This window comes from Canis aureus, chromosome 35 (assembly GCF_053574225.1).
Source record: "Canis aureus isolate CA01 chromosome 35, VMU_Caureus_v.1.0, whole genome shotgun sequence".
In the NCBI taxonomy this organism is placed as follows: domain Eukaryota; kingdom Metazoa; phylum Chordata; class Mammalia; order Carnivora; family Canidae; genus Canis; species Canis aureus.
In genome coordinates, this window is record NC_135645.1 from 5,163,419 (window position 1) to 5,185,636 (window position 22,218).

The 22,218-nt window shown below is 53.5% G+C and overlaps 1 protein-coding gene across 1 annotated transcript in view; it reads right to left on the minus strand.

Annotated features, from left to right (window-relative positions):
* Positions 1-559: 559 nt before the first annotated feature.
* PDIA5 (protein disulfide isomerase family A member 5) overlaps positions 560-22,218 on the minus strand; it is a 94,590-nt gene continuing 72,931 nt past the window's right edge. The window contains exons 12-17 of the mRNA XM_077884244.1: positions 16,278-16,348; positions 15,582-15,742; positions 12,243-12,373; positions 7,749-7,819; positions 1,197-1,331; positions 560-792 (exon numbers count right to left, since the gene is read on the minus strand). Of these exons, the coding sequence (XP_077740370.1) occupies positions 712-792; positions 1,197-1,331; positions 7,749-7,819; positions 12,243-12,373; positions 15,582-15,742; positions 16,278-16,348 (650 nt within the window). The 3' untranslated portion in view covers positions 560-711. The remainder of the gene's footprint in view (positions 793-1,196; positions 1,332-7,748; positions 7,820-12,242; positions 12,374-15,581; positions 15,743-16,277; positions 16,349-22,218) is intronic.

Genomic DNA, 22,218 nt, shown 5'->3' on the forward strand with positions numbered 1-22,218 from the left:
AGACTCAGCTTTCCTGTGACAGGACAGCAGGCAGGACTGGAGAGAGGAAAAGAGAAGACAGGGGTGCCTGGGTAACTCAGTGATTGATCCCAGGGTCCTGGGATTGAGTCCCACGTCAGGCTCCCAGCAGGAAGCCTGCTTCTCCCTCTGCCTGTGTCTCTGCCTCTTTGCGTCTCTTATGAATAAATAAATAAAGAAGATCTTAAAAAAAAAAAAAAAGGAAGAGAGAAGACAGAAATAGTTGAAGAGAAACATGTAAATGAGTTCCAGGAAAACACCCCAAACTGAACCAATCCAGAAAGAGCTAGTACTTGGTCGCCACCCTTAGCTTCAGCATCCCATTTTCCCTCATTATCGACACATATTTCCTCCCCAAAGCGGTCACTGCCAACAGGATATCCTGTGGTCTGCTCTCCCCTGGCCAAGGGGGCAGTGGCCCTGCCACCCTCCTCACGCCGACTGCCGCCCTCACGAGTCTGTCCGCCTCCCAGAAGATGCGGGACCACACGAGTGTCCATCTCCGTCAGTGCAAGCTCTGCGGAAACAGCCCACAACACCAAACAATTGGTTTAGTTTTATTTCAAAATTGTACAAAATGGCCATAAGCGGCTATAAAAAATTTCGTTTTCGGAACACGTGGAAATTCAGAAAGAACAACAAAGCAGGTTATCATTTCACAGTGTAATGGAAAAGCTCTCTCTGAGGCAGGAATCACAACTCTTCCTTCTTCTTCCCCAGTCTCTCGTGGTCTCCTTCCCGGAGCGCTCGAATGAAACTGGTAAACCCCGATTCCTGTAGGGAAGGGGAAGGGGAAGAGGAGGAGAAAACAACTTCAGCCCTTAAGTGGATTTGCACCCTCCCCTGCCCCCCCCACCTCCTTCCCTACCCCTCCATGTGTTCACGCCTTCAGAAGGTCGCAGAGAAGTGGCCTGGGGGGCAGCTGGCCATGTGGGGAGAGTCGCCCTGGCCAGAGAAGCCCTGGCCGACACCCTGGAATCCACCCAGGCTCCAAGCTGGGCCCTGGGACCACCTCTGGGGTGGCACATATTTCCAGCCAGGCCTGTAGCCCCTGCCTTCCCCGGGGAGTGCCACATGGACTCGTGCAGTGTCTGGGAAGCGTCCCTTGGCTGCCCTTCTCAGCAGCCGTCTCCCGGCCCCCACAGAAAGCTCAGGGCGGACGCCTGTCCCCAGCTTACCGTCCGATCGCTGTCATACTTCTCTGCAAACTTCCCATAATGGTAGTAGTGGAACGTGGGGTAGGCCTTGACAGCCTCCTGCTGACACAGGTCCTGGTTCTTCTCTTTGACGCAGTCAACAGCAGCACAGGCAATCTGCGGGCCCCAAGAAAGGGTGGGTCAGCACAGGGGGCCCTCCCATGAGGGACTCGAGGCCCGGATCCTCTGCACTTCAGTGTTGTGGGCTTTCTCTGATTTTTCTCAATACCAAGGGTGAGCTGAACCTGAGCCTCCCCAGTTCAGAGCTCCACTGAGACTGGTGGTGCTGGTTTCCAATTCTCAAGGCAGATGGCCAAGGCTAGGGGACTCGGATGCGGTGCCCTCAGACCACCCTTGATAATCAAGAGCGTGGTGGCCACAAAGGGAATCATGACTTGAAAGCATCTGTAAACACCGCAGGTCTTGTGATGCTTTCCTGGAAGCATGGCCGGACTCGTTCGTTCATCGACTAACACTTCCTGAGCATCTGTCTAGGGGGGCAGATGGGATCAAGGTTAAGAACAGGAGCTTTTTTTTTTTTTTTTTTTAAGGTTTTATTTATTTATCCATGAGAGATGCAGAGAGACAGGCAGAGAGAGACATAGGCAGAGGGAGAAGCAGGCCCTATGCAGGGAGCCCGATGTGGGACTCGATCCCCGGTCCCCAGGACCACATCCTGGGCTGAAGGCAGGTGCTAAACCGCTGAGCCATCCAGGGATCCCCAAGAACAGGAGCTTTGAAGTCAAGTTTCCCCAAGTTGCAAATCTTGGCTTGGCAGCACATTAAGACTTACAGAAGATTACCTAGTTTCTTGGTGCCTCAATGTCCTCGTCTGTAAAATGGGGGTAATAACGATACCTAGGTGAGCAGGATATTACAGAGACTGAGCAAGAGAATCCAGGGGAGGTGACTGGGCACGGGACCTGGCACCTGGTTAGCAGTCCGGGAATGTCAGCTGCTCTCATTATCACTCCTATGGGCCCCAGACATGAGCTCTGTCCCTCGCAGTAGGAGCTCAGCGTCTGGTCAGAGAGTCAGATAAAGAGACGATTCCCAGGCAGGATAGGAGGTGTGAGGTGCTGGAGTTGGTCCAGGGTGCCAAGGGGAGTGGCACAAAGGTGCTCTGCACGGTTTCCCACCGGAGCCGCGGCCTGAAGGGGAGTGCATCCCGGAAACTGGGCAAGTTTAGCATGACGAAAGCAAACAGAGTTTTCGAGCAGAAGGAGCTTCCCAAATTGGCCACTGGCCTCTTCCCGCCCATCTAACGAATTCCATATGCTGGCAGTTTCTCCTTATTATGTATTGTTCTTTCCAAGTAGGAGGGTAGAAAGCAGACATGGGGAACCTTCTTTCTATTGAGGGTCACAAAGCAGCAGGGAAGGAGGGGAGGGGGCGGGTGGCTTAGTGACAATACACCACACACAAGCATTACGGAGGGGAGGGCAGACTGGTGAGAGGCGGCATTTCCCCGAGTGCGGCTCTGTGCCAGGGGTACCGTGGTGACCTTGACAAAGTCCAGCCATTTAAGTGACTGCCATTCTTACTGCAGGAAGACAGTTAATAGACACGTAACAAGTGAGATCATTTTAGAGCCCAGTGAATGCTCTGAAGAAATTAAAAGAGGGTGATTCAGGAGGACGATAGCCAGAGGGGCTGCTTTATGGCCAAGGAGGCCTTTCCCAAGAGACAGTATCTGATCTGCAGCCTGAGCCAGGAGGAGGCAGCAGGAGCACGAAGGCCCGTGCAGAGAGCACTCACCTAGAGGGACCAGGGCCATGCTTGAAATGGAAAATTATGAAATAGCTACGATTCACATGGTTCTATGGCTATGGGTTATTCACACGTGGACGGAGGCTCCCTTTCCAGTAGAAGAGCGCCGCAGGCCACCCACGGTCACGTTTGCTGGTCACTGACCCCGTGCCCAGGTGAGCGGGGCCGCTGCTCTGCAGGTGGCAGGACAGAGTGAAGAGCGGGGGTGACCGCCCTCTGGTCGCCAGCAGGCCACGCCTGCCCCCTCCCCGCCCTCACGCTTCCCTCCCACCGAGCCACACAACGTCTGTACACGGGGAGACTTCTTAGAGCAGAGTTTGCAAACTCGCTGCGCACAATCCATATCTGGCTCTCAGTCCTGTTCTATTTGGCCCACACAGAGTTTCAAAAGAAAAAAAAAAAATAAACCTGAATTAGCTGCCAACCTAGAAAAAGAGCCAGAAGATTTTATAGAAAAGTTTGGCTCTCCAGCTTCTCTTTAAAAGCCAGATTTGATGGCATTTGCCCTGCATCCCACAGGCGACGCGTGGCAGGAGCAGAAGGGCAGCTGTCTCCTTCGGGCGGGGGCCACCAGCCCTCCGCCGCGGCCACCCAGAGCCTGCTGTGCCGGGCCCCGCGGCTGCCGAGAACCCCAGCTCACCCTCTAAAACGCTTCCTGAATTACGTAGAAACACGAGGCAGAGGCCTCCCTGGCTGTCCTCAGCGGCCTGTTTCCTGCGTCCGGCCCTCAGCGAGGGGCCCGTGCGCCTCTGCCACGCTGAGCGAGCGCTCGATGCGGGTTGCCCAGGCTGCTCTCCCTGCATCTGATTGATTGATTGATTGATTGATTGATTTTAATTTTTATTTTTGCATCTGCTTTAAATTATGAATTTAATTTGTATACATGCCCCGGAGCTGTGGGAAATACAGCGTATAGTTTTATAAATCGACTAAATTAAAAATGTGTACTTATTTTGAGTCCCCTAAACTAGCTGCCAGCCACGTACACACGGAGCGCTACCTCTGGCTGCAAAGGCTCCTCTACGCTCCCATTTCCACGGGTGGAGAGGAGTCAAGCGCAGCTCTTTCTACAGGAAGCAGCTTAGATTCTGGAAAGGAGAGAGCAAGTAAGCCTCTCCTCACCTATCCCAACGTCTCCTGTGTAAACGCCTGCCCCCACCACCCTACCCACTCCGGATTTACACCGACTGAACTACAGCACTGAGTGTACACCATTGCTTCTAGACTTGCTCCACGGTAGCTGGTGTCCAGTCATGGCCCCTCAGCCACACGCTCGCCACTGGCACCCACAAGTCTCATCTGCAGAGAGCCACAAGTAAGGCCAGTGACGGACGCGGCTTGAGGACATGTCCTCTGGCCTCCTTGACTTCTGGGTGGGACAATTCTATCCCTGGTGAGGTCTCCATGGCCTGAACCTAATTACCCCTGCACTCATCTGCTCATTCATACACCTGTTCTGGCTCTTTCCTCCACCCCCTGAGGCTCTAGCCTGAGACCATGTCCCAAATAAACCCTTTACACATGAGTCCCAGAACCTGAGTTCGCTTCTGGGAGACCCCTGACAATGCCTGTTTATCTGGTTCTGAGCTGCTCCTTCCCAGCTGGACGACTGTGCGAGCATCTTTTCATCTCTCCAAGATTCAGTCTCTTCTTCTGTAAGACGGGAGATTAATACCACCTAGTTGGTTGCGCTACTGTGAGGACAACATGACCTAATGCTCTCAAGCATCAGTGGAAGAGGAGTTTCCAGAAAATACCAAATGCTACTGTTTCTGCATTCAGTCAACATTTACAGAGGGTGCAGGTGTGTAGACTGGAGGGAATTCAAGGACAAATGAGGCCCCTACCCTCAGCTAGCTTTCCTTTCTGATGGACGGCTTTCCTTGTCCACACAAGGAAGTACATGCACCGTGGCCGAAGTCCCAGCAGCTCCCTCTGCCTCAGGGCACCTGTCCTGCGAGGACCTTCACACCTGGATGACCTTCACACCTGGGGACACCTGGATGTGCAGTGAGAGAGGAGCCCCACCCTGCCGGCCCGGTAGGTGCTGCCCTGACTCCTGCCTGCCCCCACCAGCCTTGCACCCCAGGCCCTGTCCTCCGTGGCCCCTTCCCTACTGTCATCTATTCCAACACTAGCAGCATGCAGCTCTCTCTCCACCCTGTGTGTCAACTGCTAAAGCTCCCCAGTAAGCCCCGGGGAGGGGGTGGAGGCTCCCCCAGCTAAAATATGAGCTGCCTCATGCGGCTTTATTGATTCAGTAAAATAAATCTCTGCAGGAGCTAATATTGACTTTGGCTATGAAAATGGAAGTGAACAACCAACTGCATATTGATTGGGGAAGGAGCAGAGACTGGCTTCTGGGTGGAAAAAAATATATAATTCTGGCTAAGAGGGGACAGCATAGGGTGTCCAGAGAACTGGGAGTCAAGCCTCTGTTGTGGCTGTCAATGACCACTGCTGGGGGGTCTCTGGGCAAGGGACACACAGCTCCTCTCCGGGCCTTGATCCCTCACGAGGAGAGGGCTGGATGGGCCACCAGTCCCCGGACACCAGCCCGTGGCCAGTACGAGAGGCAGCTCCTAAGAATTACAAATTCCTGGGGTGCCTGGGTGGCTCCCTGGTTTTGATTTTGGCTCTGGTCATGAGCTCAGGGTCGTGAGATGGAGCACTGCGTCAGGCTCTGCACTGAGCATGGAGTTGACTTAGGATTCTCATTCTCTCTCTCTCCCTCTCCCTCTCTCCCTACCCTGATCTCTCTAAGAAAAAAAAAAAAAAGGAAAAGAAAAAAATTATAAATTCCTGGAACCATCCCTAGACCTCTGATGTGACAGTTCTAGGATGGCACCCAGCAACTGTGGCACCGGTCACTTTATTGCCCCAGGCCGAGAGCAGATGCTTCCCTGTGGATACTGAGAGTCACCTCCAGGAACCCCAGGCCTGCCAACTGCCTGGCAGAGAGGGACAGAGAATGCGTTCCTGGCAACAAGTGCGGGTGACCTCTGGCTTGGAATCAAGGGAGCTGGAAGGAGGGAAGAGGGGAAATAACAGACAGAGGGAATGACCGCAGGAAAAGGCCAGCAACAGGAGTGGCCCACGCTGGGACAATTAAGCAAAGGCATGTCAGTGTCTCAAAGAAGGAGGGGTCCCCTGTGGAAACGGAAGTCCCTGTGCATCAGCAGAGGGGAGAGAGGAGGAGGAGGAGGACCGGCCCGTGGCTGCCCACTGGGGGCACAGCCAGCCTGGCCCCACTTGGACTGAGGCGATCCCTTCACAGACCCTGGAGCCACAGAGACCTGAGAGGCCGAGGGACAGGGAAACCCCACTCGTCAGCCACTGTCCTGTCTGTCCAGAGTTTTCCAGGTGAGAGGTCGTGGGAGTGAGTGCGGAACGATGCCAGGCCTGTGCTGGCTGCAGGGAGGAAAGACTTCCCCACACCAACCACCACTCGGACTATGAGGGAGCCCTGCTGGGACCGGCCACGTGGGCCATGCTGAACCTCCCCAGACTGGCCCTGGTGGCAGAAAGGGTGGGTGGGGAGAGAGATGGAAGACAGGAAGGCCCTTCTTGCCATGTCCCTCTCGATTAAGGCCAAGTGGCAGACAGAGGAGAAGAGGTTTCTGGTGCTTATGCTCCTTCCTGGTGGGTGAGGGGAGCCTTAAGGGCACAGCCAGAGTTCGTGGGTGATGACAGGGCATCGCGACTCCAGGGAAGAGTCCTGGGGTCTCAGTCCTGAGTTTGTCCCACTCCCTATGCCTGTGCCCAGCCTGGCGCCCTCTGACCCGCTATCCCTGTACAGCGCTCACCTGCCATCACTGTCACACCCACAGGGCCAATGCCAGGGTGTCATAGTGGGTGCGACCAGCCTGCCCTGGCTGCACCTAAGAATCTCACCCAGAAAAACAAGGCACCACAGCAGATATGTGTGCAACTTTGGGTCTGGGTGTATGTGAGCACCCATCTGAGGCCTGTCGGGGGACAGGTTCCTACAGCAGAGTCCCAGGCTGGGCAAGTCTTCATGATCATCTAGAGCAGCAGCCCGAACTAGAGAGAAGAGAGCTCAAGGCCTGGAGAGTCAAGATGACTTCTCCAAGCCACACAGTTCAGCAACAGTCAAGCTGCCCTGGGCCTGAGTCCAGTGTCCCCACCACACAACTCTTCGGCCCTGGAGTCACACATTGCCCTCACCTGGTAGCAGCCTGTGCTGTCCTGGCTGCTGCAGCTGCCTGGGGAACGTGCCTGGGGTCCCCCTCCCCACCCTTTAATCCAATCTGCAGCTCTAGCTTGTTAATTTTATGCTTCATCAGTCGGCAGCTGCAGGAGCCTTTAGGAGGGAAGAGGCTCTGCAGACAGAGCCTTGCTCTCCTCCACCTTGGCTGCCTCCTGTTGACTTCTGTTGGGTATTTTTTTATTTGTATCTTCAATTATATAAGTAATGCATGACCACAAACCCTACTGTAAAAAAGATTCAAGCACTAAAAAAATAATAATAATAAAATAAATAAAAATAAATAGATGACCCCTTTTACCAATTCCCTCTCCCAAGGAAGGGCTGTGACAGTTCAGCGTACCCCTTTTAGATTCTACAGCCTAATTCCAGCCTGCTCTATCCTGCCTTATGAAAACAATGTCCTGGTTCCCAGGGATTCCCTGATCTCAGCAGAGTCCATTCAGGAAGGGACCCGCGTGGAAGGGAGGATGGTATAGGAGCTTGTGGCAGAGCAAGGTCAGAGGCAGGACAAGAGACGGACACGGGTACCTTACCTTTCGGTCGTCCTTGAAGACGTCGGCGGTGGCGGTAAAGTGCGGGATGACCTTCTTACAGTGCGGGCACCCTGCGGGAGAGGGGAAGGATGGGAGGCTGCACGTCCAGGGGAGGTTGCAGAGCCAGGGGTCCTTCCTGGAGCTGACAGAGAAGCCTTTCCAGGAGCTTCCCTCCACCCAACAGACCACGGGGGTTCATCTGACCCCCACTGCTTGCACACCACACTGTCAGGGTCCACGCGTCAACCCTGCCGCTCAAACACTGCCCTGTGTGTCTGCTGTCAGCACAAGGGCTTCCTGGGAGTTCCTGAGCAGACATCGGGCCTGCTCTTGCCCAGGACCTCCCACCCCGCATCCTCCCATCACACACCGGGCCGAGGGGATAGGGGTGGAGGAGACATTCCTGTAGTCTTGCCCTCCCAGTTCCTTCCCCGGGCGGCTACCCTGGGAGCTGGGGTATAGAGGGGAGCTCTGGGCGTGGCAAAGGAGGCTGTGTGCTCAGGATTCTCGGAGCCTGTTACAAAGTCCCCTTCTTGTCTCCTAGGGACAATGGTGAATCTGTCTATGTCATGACTGAGAAAACAGGACTGGGGCAAGCGGAAGCAGGGGCAACCAGCCCCCCTCCTCCATCCACCGCCAAACCTCCACTGCTCACGTTCTCCCGCTAGCTTCTCCATTCCCAGCAAATCTCCAGCCCAGACCAAGCAGCCAAACCAAGCCCCCGGTCCTCATGCTGCCCTTCTACCCTCTGCTCTACAAGCAACCTGAACCTTGGATCCAGGGGCGGGAGAGCTGAGGTCAGGCTAAGAGGAGGACAAGCTACAGGGAGTCCCCGACGCTTCTCAGAGCCTGGGTTCCTGACCGAGGGAAGAGGCCCATCAACTCCAGAGGCCCTGAGAGTGACAGTGGTGCTGTTGTCACCTGGCATCACAGGCCCCCTTTCAGCATTAGCTGATGCCAACCCGCCATCCCCCAGACACTGAGCGCAACTGCCAGGAGAACAGAACTGCTTTGAGGGAGGAGCTCCCTGACTGTGGTAATTAATTCTGATTAAAACACAGGTGGGCGAGGCCAAATGCCCCCATGGGAGAGCTGGAGAAGAGTCGGGCCAGCCAAGGCGTGGAACGGAAATGGTTTTCCTCTTTTCCTGCTTCCTCTCTCTTCAAAATAAGATAATAATGACTGGCGTTTCAAAGAGTTTTGTGAAGCCAAATCAAGGCTAAGCTGCAACTTAAATATGAATTTAGCACTTGAGCCAGTTCCTGAGGTGAGCGCGACCACCCATCCGGCCTGCCTGGGAGCTGGACGGTGACGGGGAGGCGCAGTAAAGGGATTTTCCCAGCATCCACTGCAGGTGTAGAGAAGAGAGCCGGGCTGGTTATGGGCTCTATCACAGCCGAATGCAACAGAGCGCCTAGCATAGCCTCACTTGTGATAGATGCTAATGGATGATTTAATTGCCTCAATGGTAATTATATGAACACTTTACTCATCTGACCCAGCAGAGGGAAAAATAGCTCAAATTCATGAAAATTTCACACTATGAAGGAATGATGGTTCATACATTCCCAAACATTTAGAGGTCACAGAGTGTTGGTTGACAAGGCTTGTCAGAGCACCATCCCTGTTGCACCTACAAGTCCCTCGGGAGTGCGACATGGATGCCCCCTAAAGCATGAGGCTGGCTGGAAAATACGTTATCACCTCCCCCCCAATCTGGGATCACTATTAATTTTCCCTTTTTAAGCTCTTTGCTTACTGAAAGTATAAAGGTAATTGTTAGCCTAGTGCAAATTCCCATTACCATCAGTTTAAAGTATCTAGGTCTCAGATTAATCACCTTCTGGTGCATCTAATTCTATCATTATCCAAAAGAAAGAGCAAGGGAGGTGAATAACTGGAGGGAGGTTGTTTTAAGAAAGGGCATGGGGGCAGCCCGGGGGGCTCAGTGGTTTAGCGCCGCCTTGGGCCCGGGGCGTGATCCTGGTGACACGGGATCAAGTCCCACATCGGGCTCCCTGCATGGAGCCTGCTTCTCCCTCTGCCTGTGTCTCTGCCTCTCTCTGTGTCTCTCATGAATAAATAAATAAAATCTTAAAAAAAAAAAAAAAAAGGGCATGAAGATGTTTCCAAGAGGTGTCTGGTAGGCCAGAAGAGGCACGCTTTTTAAATTTGGGCTCTTTACAAAGGCACCACCTTTGTGTAGCAGGAAACCAGAGAAGCTTCCCAGAGTGGGGAGTCCGAAACAAAGACCGAGGACAAGAGAGAAAATGCTAGAGACTCTGGCAAGCTGGCCTAAGAAGGGGTCACCAGGACTGGGCCACTGAAAGCAAGGCTGGGGGCGGCAGCAGGGAGGGCTTGGAACCGGAGAGAACAGTGAAACAGGCAGAGGAAGATTTGTGTAGAAACTGGGGAAGCAGGAGGTGGGAGGGGGCGGGGGAGAGGACATGTGGGGAGGTGGGAAGTGGGGCAGGGAGGCCGGAGGGGGGAGAGAAGCGAGACTGGGGAAGGCTATGGGGGTTGGCTTTTGCTTCTACTGTATACCGACCTCATCAGGTGTGTGACCTTCCTGTAGTATTAGGTTCTTTATATGCAAATAAGCATGAAGATGTATTGTTTCCTGCCAGAGTAGACTGCGAGGCCCTTGAGGCTAAGCAGGGACCAGGCCTCTTTCCCTTGTATCCTGGGCCCCAGATACCACCCAGCACATAGTGGTTCTGTGAGGGGGAGTTCTTTACCCAGGGGGTAGGAGTCCTGACCCCAGAGGCCTGGGGGAAAGAGCAGAGCATTTCTAGGGCAAAGTATGTTTGTATGTATGTATTTATTTTTAAAAGATTTTATTTATTTATTCATGAGAGAGAGAGAGAGAGGCAGAGAGAGGGAGAAGCAGGCTCCCTGCAGGGAGGCCAATGAGAGACTCGATCCAGGGTCTCCAGGATCACAGCCTGGGCCGAAGGCAGGTGCCAAGCTGCTGAGCCACCCAGACATCCCAGTCTGGATGTTCTAAAATCCACTCAGTAGCTGGTCAAGGACCTCAACTTCTGTGGCCAGGCTTTCCCTGCTACTGAGAAAGCGCCTCTTCTCTAAATTACGTCTGCGACAGAAAGAGCACCAGCCCAGGCTGCAGGGAGGCCTCTGTCCATACACTGCTCTAAGGCCTCGTGTAGGTCACGCATCCTCTGCTCTCGGTCCTACACACCCCACTCTGCCCAGATGGAAGACAGCTCCTTAGAACCCACTCAGCCTTCTAGGCATGTTCTAAGTACAGATGAGACGGCGAGAAGCTCCACAAGAAAGAGCCCAAGTCCCACTCCCAGTGGAAAAGAAAAGGCAAAAATCAGAGGGACACATTGGCTGCCAGGGGGGCAGAGGTCTGAGGCTGGGAACGGCCAGCAGGAGGCAGCCCCTCCCGGAAAGCAAGGGGGAGGAGAGACATTATGGATTATTGACACTTGAAAAGTGGGGCAGGAGAGGAGCCAACAGGAGGCCTGGCTACAAGCAAGCGGGTTTATGACTAGATGGAGTTGCCTGGCTTCTCCGCAGAGAGCTTTATTATCCCCACTCCATTAAGCTGAGCTATAACCTAGGGGAGGGAGACAAGGCCACCAGAAGAGTGGGGAATTCAGGAGCCTTCCCTTTTAAGTATCAATTAACTTCAAAACGGAGCACAAAAAACCCAAAGGTCACGAACATACATGTCACTTCCTCAACTTAAACTGATTAAAACGAGGATCGAGGAGGGGAAGCTAGCTCAGAAGAATGTGATGTGCTTTTCCCACAGCTTCAAACCCCATGGCCTCAAAGCCACATGGGGAGGTCGGGGATGGGGCTGGGCTGGGGATGCTCAGGAAGATGAGAACGGGGGCCAAAATGGGCTAGCTAAACTCCAAGGGTTTTTTTTTTTTTTTTTTTTTTTAAGATTTTATTTATTTATTCATGAGAGACGCAGAGAGAGAGAGGCAGAGACACAGACAGAGGGAGAAGCAGGCTCCATGCAGGGAGCCCGATGTGGGACTCGATCCCGGGTCTCCAGGATCACGCCCTGGGCCGAAGGCAGGCGCTCAACTGCTGAGCCACCCAGGCATCTCTAAACTCCAAGGTTTGAAGGCAAAGTCAGTGCCCGGTGGGATGGAGGGAGCCCCGGGGTGGAAGGAAGTGGCAAGTGGGAGGCAGGTAGCCTAGAAGATTCCAGGGACATGAGGAGACTGAATAATTTTATGGCAGGTTCTTGCCACATATAGAAGCAGAGGGCTTTAGGACTGATGTGAGAACAGCTCCCCAGAAAGAGGGAGACACCTTGACAGACCTGATAGAAGGAGGCCCTGGATTTTCAAGGACCTCGGCCTTGAATGACACCGGGGAGCCTTGTTCACAGCAGAGATGGGCCAGAGTCCATGGGGCTGCCCTGGTCCCTGGGGAGGATCTTCTTGGTTTGGGCGGGCCCACCCCTTCACCTCACGCCATGGTGAGCACCCCCCCCCCCCAGCTACTTACAAGGGGCATAGAACATGACCAAGGTGTGCTTCTTCTTCTTCAGCGTCTCCCGGAAGCTGTCCCCTGCCAGGTGCAGCACGCTGGTCTGCTGCTCTTCCCAGGTGGGCTCTGGGGGTGGAGGGGCCTCAGGGCTGCAGGTGTGGGAGGGGGGAGAGGAGACAGTCATAAGGAGAGCCTTGCGTCTGGGCAAGCACTTCCACCCGGACCCAGAGGAGCACGAGAAGAAATCACTTTGCATCCTTTCTAAAATGTAATTTAAAAGCTGAGCGTAGGCATGAACAAATCTGTACCATCAGCAGAGACTCTGGGTCCCTATGAGGAGTCTATCAGGAGGCCACTGTGTAAAGGTACAGAAGTCCTGAGCCCCTTGTAGGGCGGGACAGCCTCTCCAGGTGGTCATCTTGCCACGTGTACAGAAGCTCCTGTGCCTGGGCTCCTGCCCCCCCAGGCAGGCCTGCAGTCACCCGCAGCACGCCACTTGTCTATGAGGCTGGGAACACCACCGGCCTCGCCCAACACTGCTCACCCTGCTCCGGGGTGACCAGCCTCAGTCAGCGTGTAGCTATCTGCTGTTCGTGCTCTGCTTAAGGATTCTTTCCGAGCTCCTAAAAGAATGACTATTTGTCTCTAGGCAAGACCCATAACCTCTTGAACTTAAGTTCCTTCATCAAGGAAACAGGAATGAAAACGCTGACCTCGGGGTGCCTGGGTGGCTCAGTAGGTTGAGATTCTGACTCTTGGTCTTGGCTCAGATCATTTACTCACCGGTAGTGAGACTGAGCCCCACGTCGGGCTCTCCGCTCGGCAGGGAGTCTGCTTGAGGAGTCTCTCCCTCTGCCTCTCCCCCATCCATACACACACGTGCACTCTCTCTCACTCTCAACTAAATAAATCTTAACAAAACAAAACAAAAAAAACCCCTCTGACCTCAGAGGATCTGAGGATGAAATGGGCAACAGATAAAAAAAAAATCAATTGGCAAAGCCTGGGAAGGTATTCCCACTTATGTGGCGACACTGTCTGCTAGAGCGTCACAGAACAGCTGGCATCGATAATAGAAACAGCTTCCTTTCTCTGAATATGGCCACACTACCACCATGCCAAGCAGTAGTCTACTTTAATTCTCTAGACAAGTCTTTGGGAAAGTGTTGTCTCCATTTGCAGATGGGAAACTGGGGTGTAGTGGGGTCAAGTAAATGGCCCGAGGTCATGATCTAAGCTCAGGGCTCTCAGACTCCAAAGTCCATGCTTTTCTCCCTAAGAGCTTTTCAGGCACTCAGCAGCAGGGACGGCGCACGGAAGGCACACAGGTCCTCGGTGCTCACTACCTGCATCCAGGCTCTGATTCCCCTGATTCCCTTGGCTCTCTAACCACAAGTGCAAGCACCAGGGACTTGCCTGAACCCCCACCCTGCTAATCCCCACAGTGTACCAGTCCTGGCACCAGAAGCCTCCAGAAGGAGGCTAGAGAGGCAGGTGTGGATAGCAACCTGCTTCTCATGCCAAGAGGTCCAAAAGGGTGAGTACCTTGACTCTTCTGGGAGTGAACCACTGAAGCCACCCCCAGGGATGAACAGGACCAAGTGGGAGGCGCGGAGACCAGGACCCTGCCAGTGTCCTCACCTCTGCCCAGGAGTCTCTCCTAAACCCAGTGGTAACTTTGCTCCCTTTCTATAAGCGAGTTATTTCTCAAAACACCATGGCTGAGGGTTCCATTCCCACCTCCTGAATCAAAGCCTCAGGGACAGCAGCCCCAGAATCTGCACTTTAAACAAGCACCTGCAGACAAGGTGACACATATGCACACCCAAGTGTAAGCACAAATGTCCTATTAAATAACTCAATCTAGACGCTGCTATTTTGCATGACTCTCAGGTCACATTGTGACTCAAGCGCGGGTTCTCACATGGGCATCATTATGCCACGTAGCAGGGACCTCTGCAAAGGCTGGAATAGGTCTTCTTTTGCTTTATCTTCCCCGCCCCTCTGCTGAAATGAGGAAATATTCTCAAATATTCAAGCAATATGTGCGTGCGTGTGTGTGTGTGTCTCGGGCTAGCACTCAGGGGAAGAGTGTGGACAGGACAACGTCTCCTTAACTACATCTTAACAATTTCTGCCTCTCAAGCAAGGCCTGGGGCTTCCTCCACTTCCCCGGGCACCTGTATGATGGTCCCCCTCTCTCACAGGACAGGGAGATGCTAAGAACTGCAGGTTCCAAAGACCCTGGGTGAGTAGGAAGTCCTTGGGCCAGTAATTAAGAGGCTACGCAGGTCCTCTGGACTTGTAGGCTGTTCCGGGCTGAGTTGCAGGGTGACCCTCTCCCCCGCCCCATCCACATGTTGAAGTCCCAGCCCCCACGTTCCTTGGAATGTGACTGTATTCGGAGATGGGTGTCTTTAGAAAGATAATTAAGTTAAAAAGAGGTCCCTGGGGGGATCCCTGGGTGGCGCAGCGGTTTGGCGCCTGCCTTTGGCCCAGGGCGCGATCCTGGAGACCCGGGATCGAATCCCACGTCGGGCTCCCGGTGCATGGAGCCTGCTTCTCCCTCTGCCTGTGTCTCTGCCTCTCTCTCTCTCTCTCTCTCTCTGTGACTATCAAAAATAAATAAAAATTAAAAAAAAAAAAAGAGGTCCCTGGGGTGGGCCCTACCCTAATCTTACTGGTGTCCTTCCAAGAAGAGGAGGTTAGGACACAGATGCAGAGGGAAGACCATGTGAAGACACGGAGAGGAAGAAGACAGCCAAGGAGAGAAACCCCCTCTGCTGACATCTCATCTTGGACTTCTGGTCTGTGCAACTGTGAGGAAATAAACTTCTGCTGTTAAGGCCCTAATTCTGCATCACCTGTTGTGGGAAGTCGGCAAACTACTACCCAGACTGAGGGAGCTCTCCGTGTTCGCAAGCCCGAACCACTGCAGGCTGCCTCACGGACACTACCGGTGGCCTAGTCAACCCCCAGCACGCCTGGGCCTGAAGGAGTCCAGCTCTGCGTGTCAAGAGCTGTGTGCGACCCTTGGCCATTCAAAGCAGAGGGAATAAAACACCACGATGAAGCCTGGGGCTGGGACGCAGGGAACGGGGGTCCTCCGAGAAGAGAGACACGCCACCCGCTGGCACAGGTACCAGTGAAACTGCACCCGGGAGGGCTACCAGTGACATGCTGGATGAGGACGTGTGGCCTGCACACCAGAGGTGGCCTTAGGACTGGGAAGTCAAGTCTGCCTCGGCTCCCGTGGCCTGGAGCCAAGGCCAGCGGCCCCAAAGGGTTACTCTGTGTCCTCTAGGCCAGCTCCAGCGGCCACAAGTCCGGATGTGCTACTGAGACCACCAAACTTACTTTCGCATCCACTCAATAAAGTTCTTCTTTGTTCTGAGCGCAGGCACTGCGTATTTCTCTCCGTTCTTAAAATACTTCAGTGTAGGAAACTCGGAGATGTGGAATCTCTCTGCCAGGGCCTTGTTGACAGTGGCATCGACAGCTGCAAGGACACCAGAGCTCTGGGATGGGGGAGAGGCCAACCATGCATGACAGCCTCAGATGTGGTGTTGGCAGAAGAGGAGCCCTGATGCCAGCCCCCAACCCACCCAGGACCCGCCAGCACTTCACTGGGGTGGTGGTGGGGGCAGCTGGCCCCCTGGGCTCATATATCCCAGGATATGTCTGCTGGAATGTCTATTATTTCTCATTTGTGGGCTGAAATGGGACTTTTAAATCTGCCCCAGCAATCAGGCTGCGCAAACTACGGCTGTTCCCCACAGCTACGGTCCCAGAGACAAGAAGGTGAACTTGGGGGCTTCACCCCAGAGCCATAGCTGGCAGTGGGAACACGACCCTATAGTCTCTCTGCACCCCTTCATCCCTGGTAGGGGCCCAACCTATCAAAGACGTGTACTTGGGGACAATTTAGTACTGCAGACCTCCAGGGACCAGGACAGTGGCTGTGGAGCTTGCAGGGCAAAGTCACCGGGATGGTCGCTGTCACTGATTCTTTAAAGGAAAATGGCAGGGGGAGGTCAAGGAGAGGAAGCTTACGTCTGCTTCTCCATGGAGGACTTCCGCTGCATTCTCAAACTCTGGCTTCATTTTCTTACAGTGTCCACACCCTGTGGGGGGAAAAAAAAATCAAGAGAAACCATCCCCATGGCACGGAGGCTCCAGTGAGGTCCCCCGCCTCTGGAAGACAGCTGGGCCCTGTTCCCAGACACCAGGGGTACCTGAGAGAAAAGAAGCACCAGCTCAGGGGAAAGAAATCTTTTCCCTAATCCACTCGGTGGGGGAAGGGGAAAGACCGCAAGAGGCAAAAATGAAGTAACCACATAAAAAATCCTGGGAACATATATAGATAGGTCCTGTGTGCCAGGCACTGCTCTAAGCCTCACGACAGCCCTACAAGGTATAAACCACATGATCTCCATTTTACAGATGAGAAAACTAAGACACAAGACAGTGGGCGACTGGCTGAGGCCACATACACAGCCAGAGGTTGCAGACCTAGGCGGAGAACCAGAGCCATGTGGCTGCAGGCCGTGGCCATAGGCAGCGTGTGCTTCGTGCCACTATGGCTGTCATCACCCCACCGCAGGGCGGAAGGGGATCTGTGCCTTGACCTGGGAATAAGCCTTCACAGAAGCAAGAATACATTCCGGTTATCCCCGCACGGGAGGGCGCATGATAGGGTAGGCACAGGGATGTGACCGGTCATTTCCAAATGCCTTTCTCTTGGTATAAAGACCACTCTGTCCTCTCCTCACCACCACACAAATGCAGTAATGTCATGAATAATAAGACCTGATACACTGAAAAGCAAACAAGCACTTTGATAAGTGATGTCAGGACATTTGTACATGGCTTGCTTGCTTTCTTTGTTTAAAAGATTTTATTTATTTTTATTCATGAGAGACACAGAGAGAGAGAGAGAGAGAGAGAGGCAGAGACACAGGCAGAGGGGAGCCCTCTCTCCTGCGGGGAGCCCGATGCGGGACTCGATCCCAGGACCCCAGGACCCCAGGATCATGACCCGAGCCGAAGGCAGATGCTCAACCGCTGAGCCCCCCAGGTGCCCCTGTACGTGGACAGTACGTTCTGGCTTCTAATGCTGCAGGGCCGTGAAGCGAGGAGGTGCAGACTGGGTGAGGCTCGAGATGGCTTGAAAGGGACCTTGGCGGTGTGGAGGCCAGGCAGGAAGCAGGCCAAGCAGAAGGCAGGGGCCAAGCTCTGCCTTCTCATGGTGGGTGCTGCTGTGTGGAAGCCGTCAGCACCGCAATGCTCACGACTGACTTGGGGCAAAGGGAGGCAGACAGACTCTCCAGGATTAGCCGAGGGGACTTCCCACAGCCTCCAGAAGCCACTGGAAGCTACGGAAATGGCTTCTGGCTCCTATGTGAGCACCCGGCCGAGGCAAGAGCTCCTATCTCCTCCAGGTCATTCCCCAGAGCTCAGTCCTGGTGCCACCAGGGACCATGTCCCTTCCACTCCTGCCCACTCCCAGCGTCCTCAGTCTGCTGACCCATCCCTTCTAGGGACAATAGGTTGAACAGTGGCTATGCTGCACCCCGCACCCCACAGTGACAGCAGAAACTGTACGTCATCATCCAGGTCCCAGGCCAGAGAGCTGTCCGCCCCGCCTCTGGACGGAGCACTCGGGTGGCATGAGATGATCATGGGTGGAACCGTCCCTGATGGAGGCCGGCCCAGGGAGCAGCTACGATTCTCGGCTGCACCAGCCTGACGGTCCTTCTCAAATGGGCCCAAGGATGAGCGACAGCTTTGAGCTCCTGGTCTGACTGGAGCCCACTGAGGACCCCGTGAACCGTAGGGGTATCAAGGTCATCATGACTTTGAAACGCAAGAATGTCGTTTTCCAGAAGTAAACATGTAGTGCTATCACAAACCATTTGTTACTTTCTGAGCCATCGGGTTACAAAGGGTGTTTTGTTTCGTTGTGGTAGGTTGGTTGGTTGGTTGGAACTGAAAATGTGTTCTCCCCAAAGAGACAATTTCATCCACAGATTCTAGGCAGATTCTCAGGAACGACCACAGACGCCCATTTCACAGGATGGGCCTGAAGCAGAGGGAGCGTGCAGTGCCTCCCCCAGACGGAAAGCACGTGGCCTGCGGCCCCGCTCGGGACACCATGCAGGCCTGTCCCACACTCCCTGCAGGTGGCGGCGACCCACCGCAGCACAAGGGAGGAATGTCTTCCTTGGCTCAGGCTGGGTCTCCGGGCCTTCTTGGATCACTGACACTGGAGAATTTAATAAAGCTGCTTCTCCCCTTCTCCCACACTAATGCATAAATAGTCCAAATTTAGGTATAACTTCATGGGGACCCAACCCCCTGACTGGCTCCCCGGTTAAAAGCCAAGGCAGGGATCCCTGGGTGGCGCAGCGGTTTAGCGCCTCCCTTTGGCCCAGGGCGCGATCCTGGAGACCCGGGATCGAATCCCACGTCAGGCTCCTGGTGCATGGAGCCTGCTCCTCCCTCTGCCTGTGTCTCTGCCTCTCTCTCTGTGTGTGTGACTATCATAAATAAAAAAAAAAAAAAAAAAAAAAAAGCCAAGGCAGACGAGGACCGACTCTGGGGCATTCACTTTCCCATTGGAGGTAGGACAGAGGCACACAGAGTTGTCCCCACGGGTGTCCCTTTCACGCTGACCCATGTGTCAGGAGTAATGAGATATTTTAGGGAAGATTCTACTGACATAACATAGAATATACTAAAATGAACTTTTTTTTTTTTTTTTTGGTTTTCACTAAAATCAAAGGAATAAGTCATTCTGTGGGAGCTTATGGTTGGGATGAAGGGGTTCTAGAACTCTAGGAGGGGACTCCCCCTGGGTCTATGTCCAGGCTGACAGCTCCCTGCAACCTGCCCCAGGAGACTTACCCCCATTCTCCTGCTGCTAGGCTGGCCTTCCCTGACTGACGGAGTAGAGGCTCACCTTACACGAAGGCAAGTCAAGAAAAGGAAGCTCAGAGACAGTCCTGAGGCTGAACTGTCACCCAAGATTCAGCGTGCCCTGGAGAGGAGCAAGTGAGTGGCCTGAGTCAGACCCACTCAGCCCAGGAGGCCGCAGGGAGAACACCAGGGCAGGCCTAAAAAGACCTGGCCTCAAGGCTCCAAGTGGCCTCCAGAGAAGGCAGGGGAGGCAGAGAGATGCAGCCCTGGCCTCTCCCCTAAACACCATATGAATGCTGCGCTCAGGCCAGTGCCAGCAGGGCCCGCGGACAAGGTGGGCTGTGGGAAGGAGTGGGGATGGGGGAGGAGAGACAAAGAAAAGCCAGCCATTGCCTCTGACACAAAACCACGATTTCTTTCCAAAATATCCCAGTCAATATGGCAGGACCCCTGAAGATGAGAAAATTCACCTTCATACCTTTATCAGGTTTTGGCCCTTTGAGGCCCTGCCCTGCTGAGGTGGCAAATAGACTCCGGATCACAGGCCAGCTTCTGCCAGTGGTGGGCCAGAGATGGACTCTGAGCTTGAGAGCTCGTTCACTGGGAGGAAAGGTCTGTCATGGACAGAGGAAGGAGAGACAGAGGATATGCCACAGAAGTCCAGACTCTTTAGCTTGTGCTCATGCCTCTCTCCTGAACTTCCAGCCCAGGCTCCTGTGTCTCTCCTTACTGCGTCTCCACACCCTTTATTTAGCAGCCCAACGAGACCGGTAAGACAAAGCTCGTTAGAGCCAGAAATGGTAGCTCTGAGAGATGAAGTGATAAACCTGGGGCCCCAATATGGGATTAAGGTGGACCTTCTGGGCTGGAGTTCCCATTGCTGTGTCCACACGAGCCCCCTCCCCCCACCCTTTCTCCAAAGTCCTTCTGTCCAGCAGCACCCGCTCCTCACCATCACTGCCGCTGCCCTGAAGGACCAGGCCTCTCCACAGAGTCCCTATCAAGCTCCGGCCCCTGCTCTGAGTCTTCCGTTCACTCCACCCCACCAAAACACCCACTCCTCTTCACTCACAAAGTACTTCTTATTCATGCATTTCTGAGGCATTTAATTTTGGACTGCCTTGTGACTGTTCTATTGCTGTCTTCTGATATTTAGGAGCACCCAGGACATCTTTTCAAGACGTAAATCTGATCAAACTCCCTTGGCTAAAACCTCGCAATGGCCTCCCGTCACAGGTAGATCGGAATCCCAATTCTCAGATGGCCACACCACCTGACTCTCCGACCCTCAACCTCAGCTCCGGTCACCTCCCTCCCGTCCTCCATGCTGCAGCCTGCGGCCTTCGCTCTCCTCTATCAGACCAAGCTCGCATCCACCTCAGGGCTCTTCACGTACGGCTACCTGGAACACGATCTTTCCCCCAGGACTGGGGACGGCTGACCACTTCACGTCAGCAGGCCTGAGCTCCAATTTCGCTTCCATGGAGAAATTCTCTCACCATCGAACCCGCAGGAGCCTCACACGTCATGCTCTCTTCCGCTATCCTGTTTATTGTCTCAACTGTACTCAACACAGTTGGACGGATCTGCTGATTTGAACCTGTCCATCGCGTCTGGAATGTGACTTCCTCATAGGCTCGGCGGGCTGTGCAGCTCACCATCACATCCCTGGTACTGAGGATGATACTCCACACACTTTTTGGATCAATTAACCTCACGGCTACATTGTTCAGGTTTGCACCTGTGCACATCAGCTTTAACCGGACTAAATTCTTTTGGGGCAACGGTCATGCCTGTACCTGAATAGTTGCCAGTTTGACCAAATCGCCCTATTCAGTATAACTGGCAGCCAAGCCAGTTACTGTGCACGTACCCTCCCCTCCCCACCACCACGTACACATTTCTGCTGCTCCTCACAAGGTCTGAAAAACATCTCTGGAAATCCCCAACATCTGTGGATATTGTTCTACAGCTTCTCATTCATACCCTAGAGCAGTCTTGGCTTTTGCTTACAGCATCAATTCCCTCTGCTCCCTGAACAAGATACGAAGGCTAAGCAATAAACTTCTATTAAGAGAGTTTATGACAAAGAGACTGGCCAGGGCCCCAAAGAGGAGAAAGGTCTGGCCAAGCAAACATCTCCCTTGCTGGCACCCACTTCCTCTAGAGACCGGGGTCATGGGTGGACTCCTGGGCCTGGCCTTCAGGATGTCCTGGCTGTGTGGGCTGCGGGACAGCCAGAGGAGGAGTTATAAAGCAGGAGCAGGACTCCAGCCCACTGCGTTTTAGTGTCCTGATTGTGATTTGATAGGCCATTAAGTTTTACTGCCAAACTTCCTTGTTGGGTTTTTATCATCTGTGTAAGTGCGCTTACGCTGATTTTCATGACCTGGCACAGAGGCTGCATGTCAACTTCTCAAGCACTCTTTCCTGGCTATGGGAATGGGAGCCTCCCGTCAACCCCGAGCTTTCCAATGCCTTTGGATTACATTAATTACATGTATGGTTTTATTACAGGCCAGCTACAGAGCCTTTCCTGGATCCTGGAACCAGAATTTTCCAGGGGGCCAGGTTAATCTCAGCTCCCTTGTAGCTGAGGCTCTATAGGAGCCTGGATTTTCCTATCCACATTTCTGCTGCCTTGCTGGATCTTGGTTGAGGCTTTTCAGGGAAGTGGGGCTCCTACAGAGGCTAGCAGAAACACTCAAGTTTTAACATTGTGATGAGCCCCCACCCCAACCCCCTGGAGACCTCAGGGCTCTTTCAAGGCTTCCAGCTGTCTACACAACAAAGCTGATTCGTAGACACTCACAGATACTCTGGGGCAGTCACACACTGATGGATGCCTCCATCTACCACATAGCCCTCTTTTTGTGCAAAAAGAGGTGTTTTTTTTTTATTCCTTTATATTAGTGGAAAATGTAGATAACAAGCTTTTAAATTTTTTCTTCCAGGCTTCTATCTTAAGGAAATAATCTGACATGTGGACAAATATTTATGCATGAAACTGTTCTTTGCAGTGTGATTTATAATGCAGAAATACGGTAAACAACTCAAACCTTCAACATTATGGTGC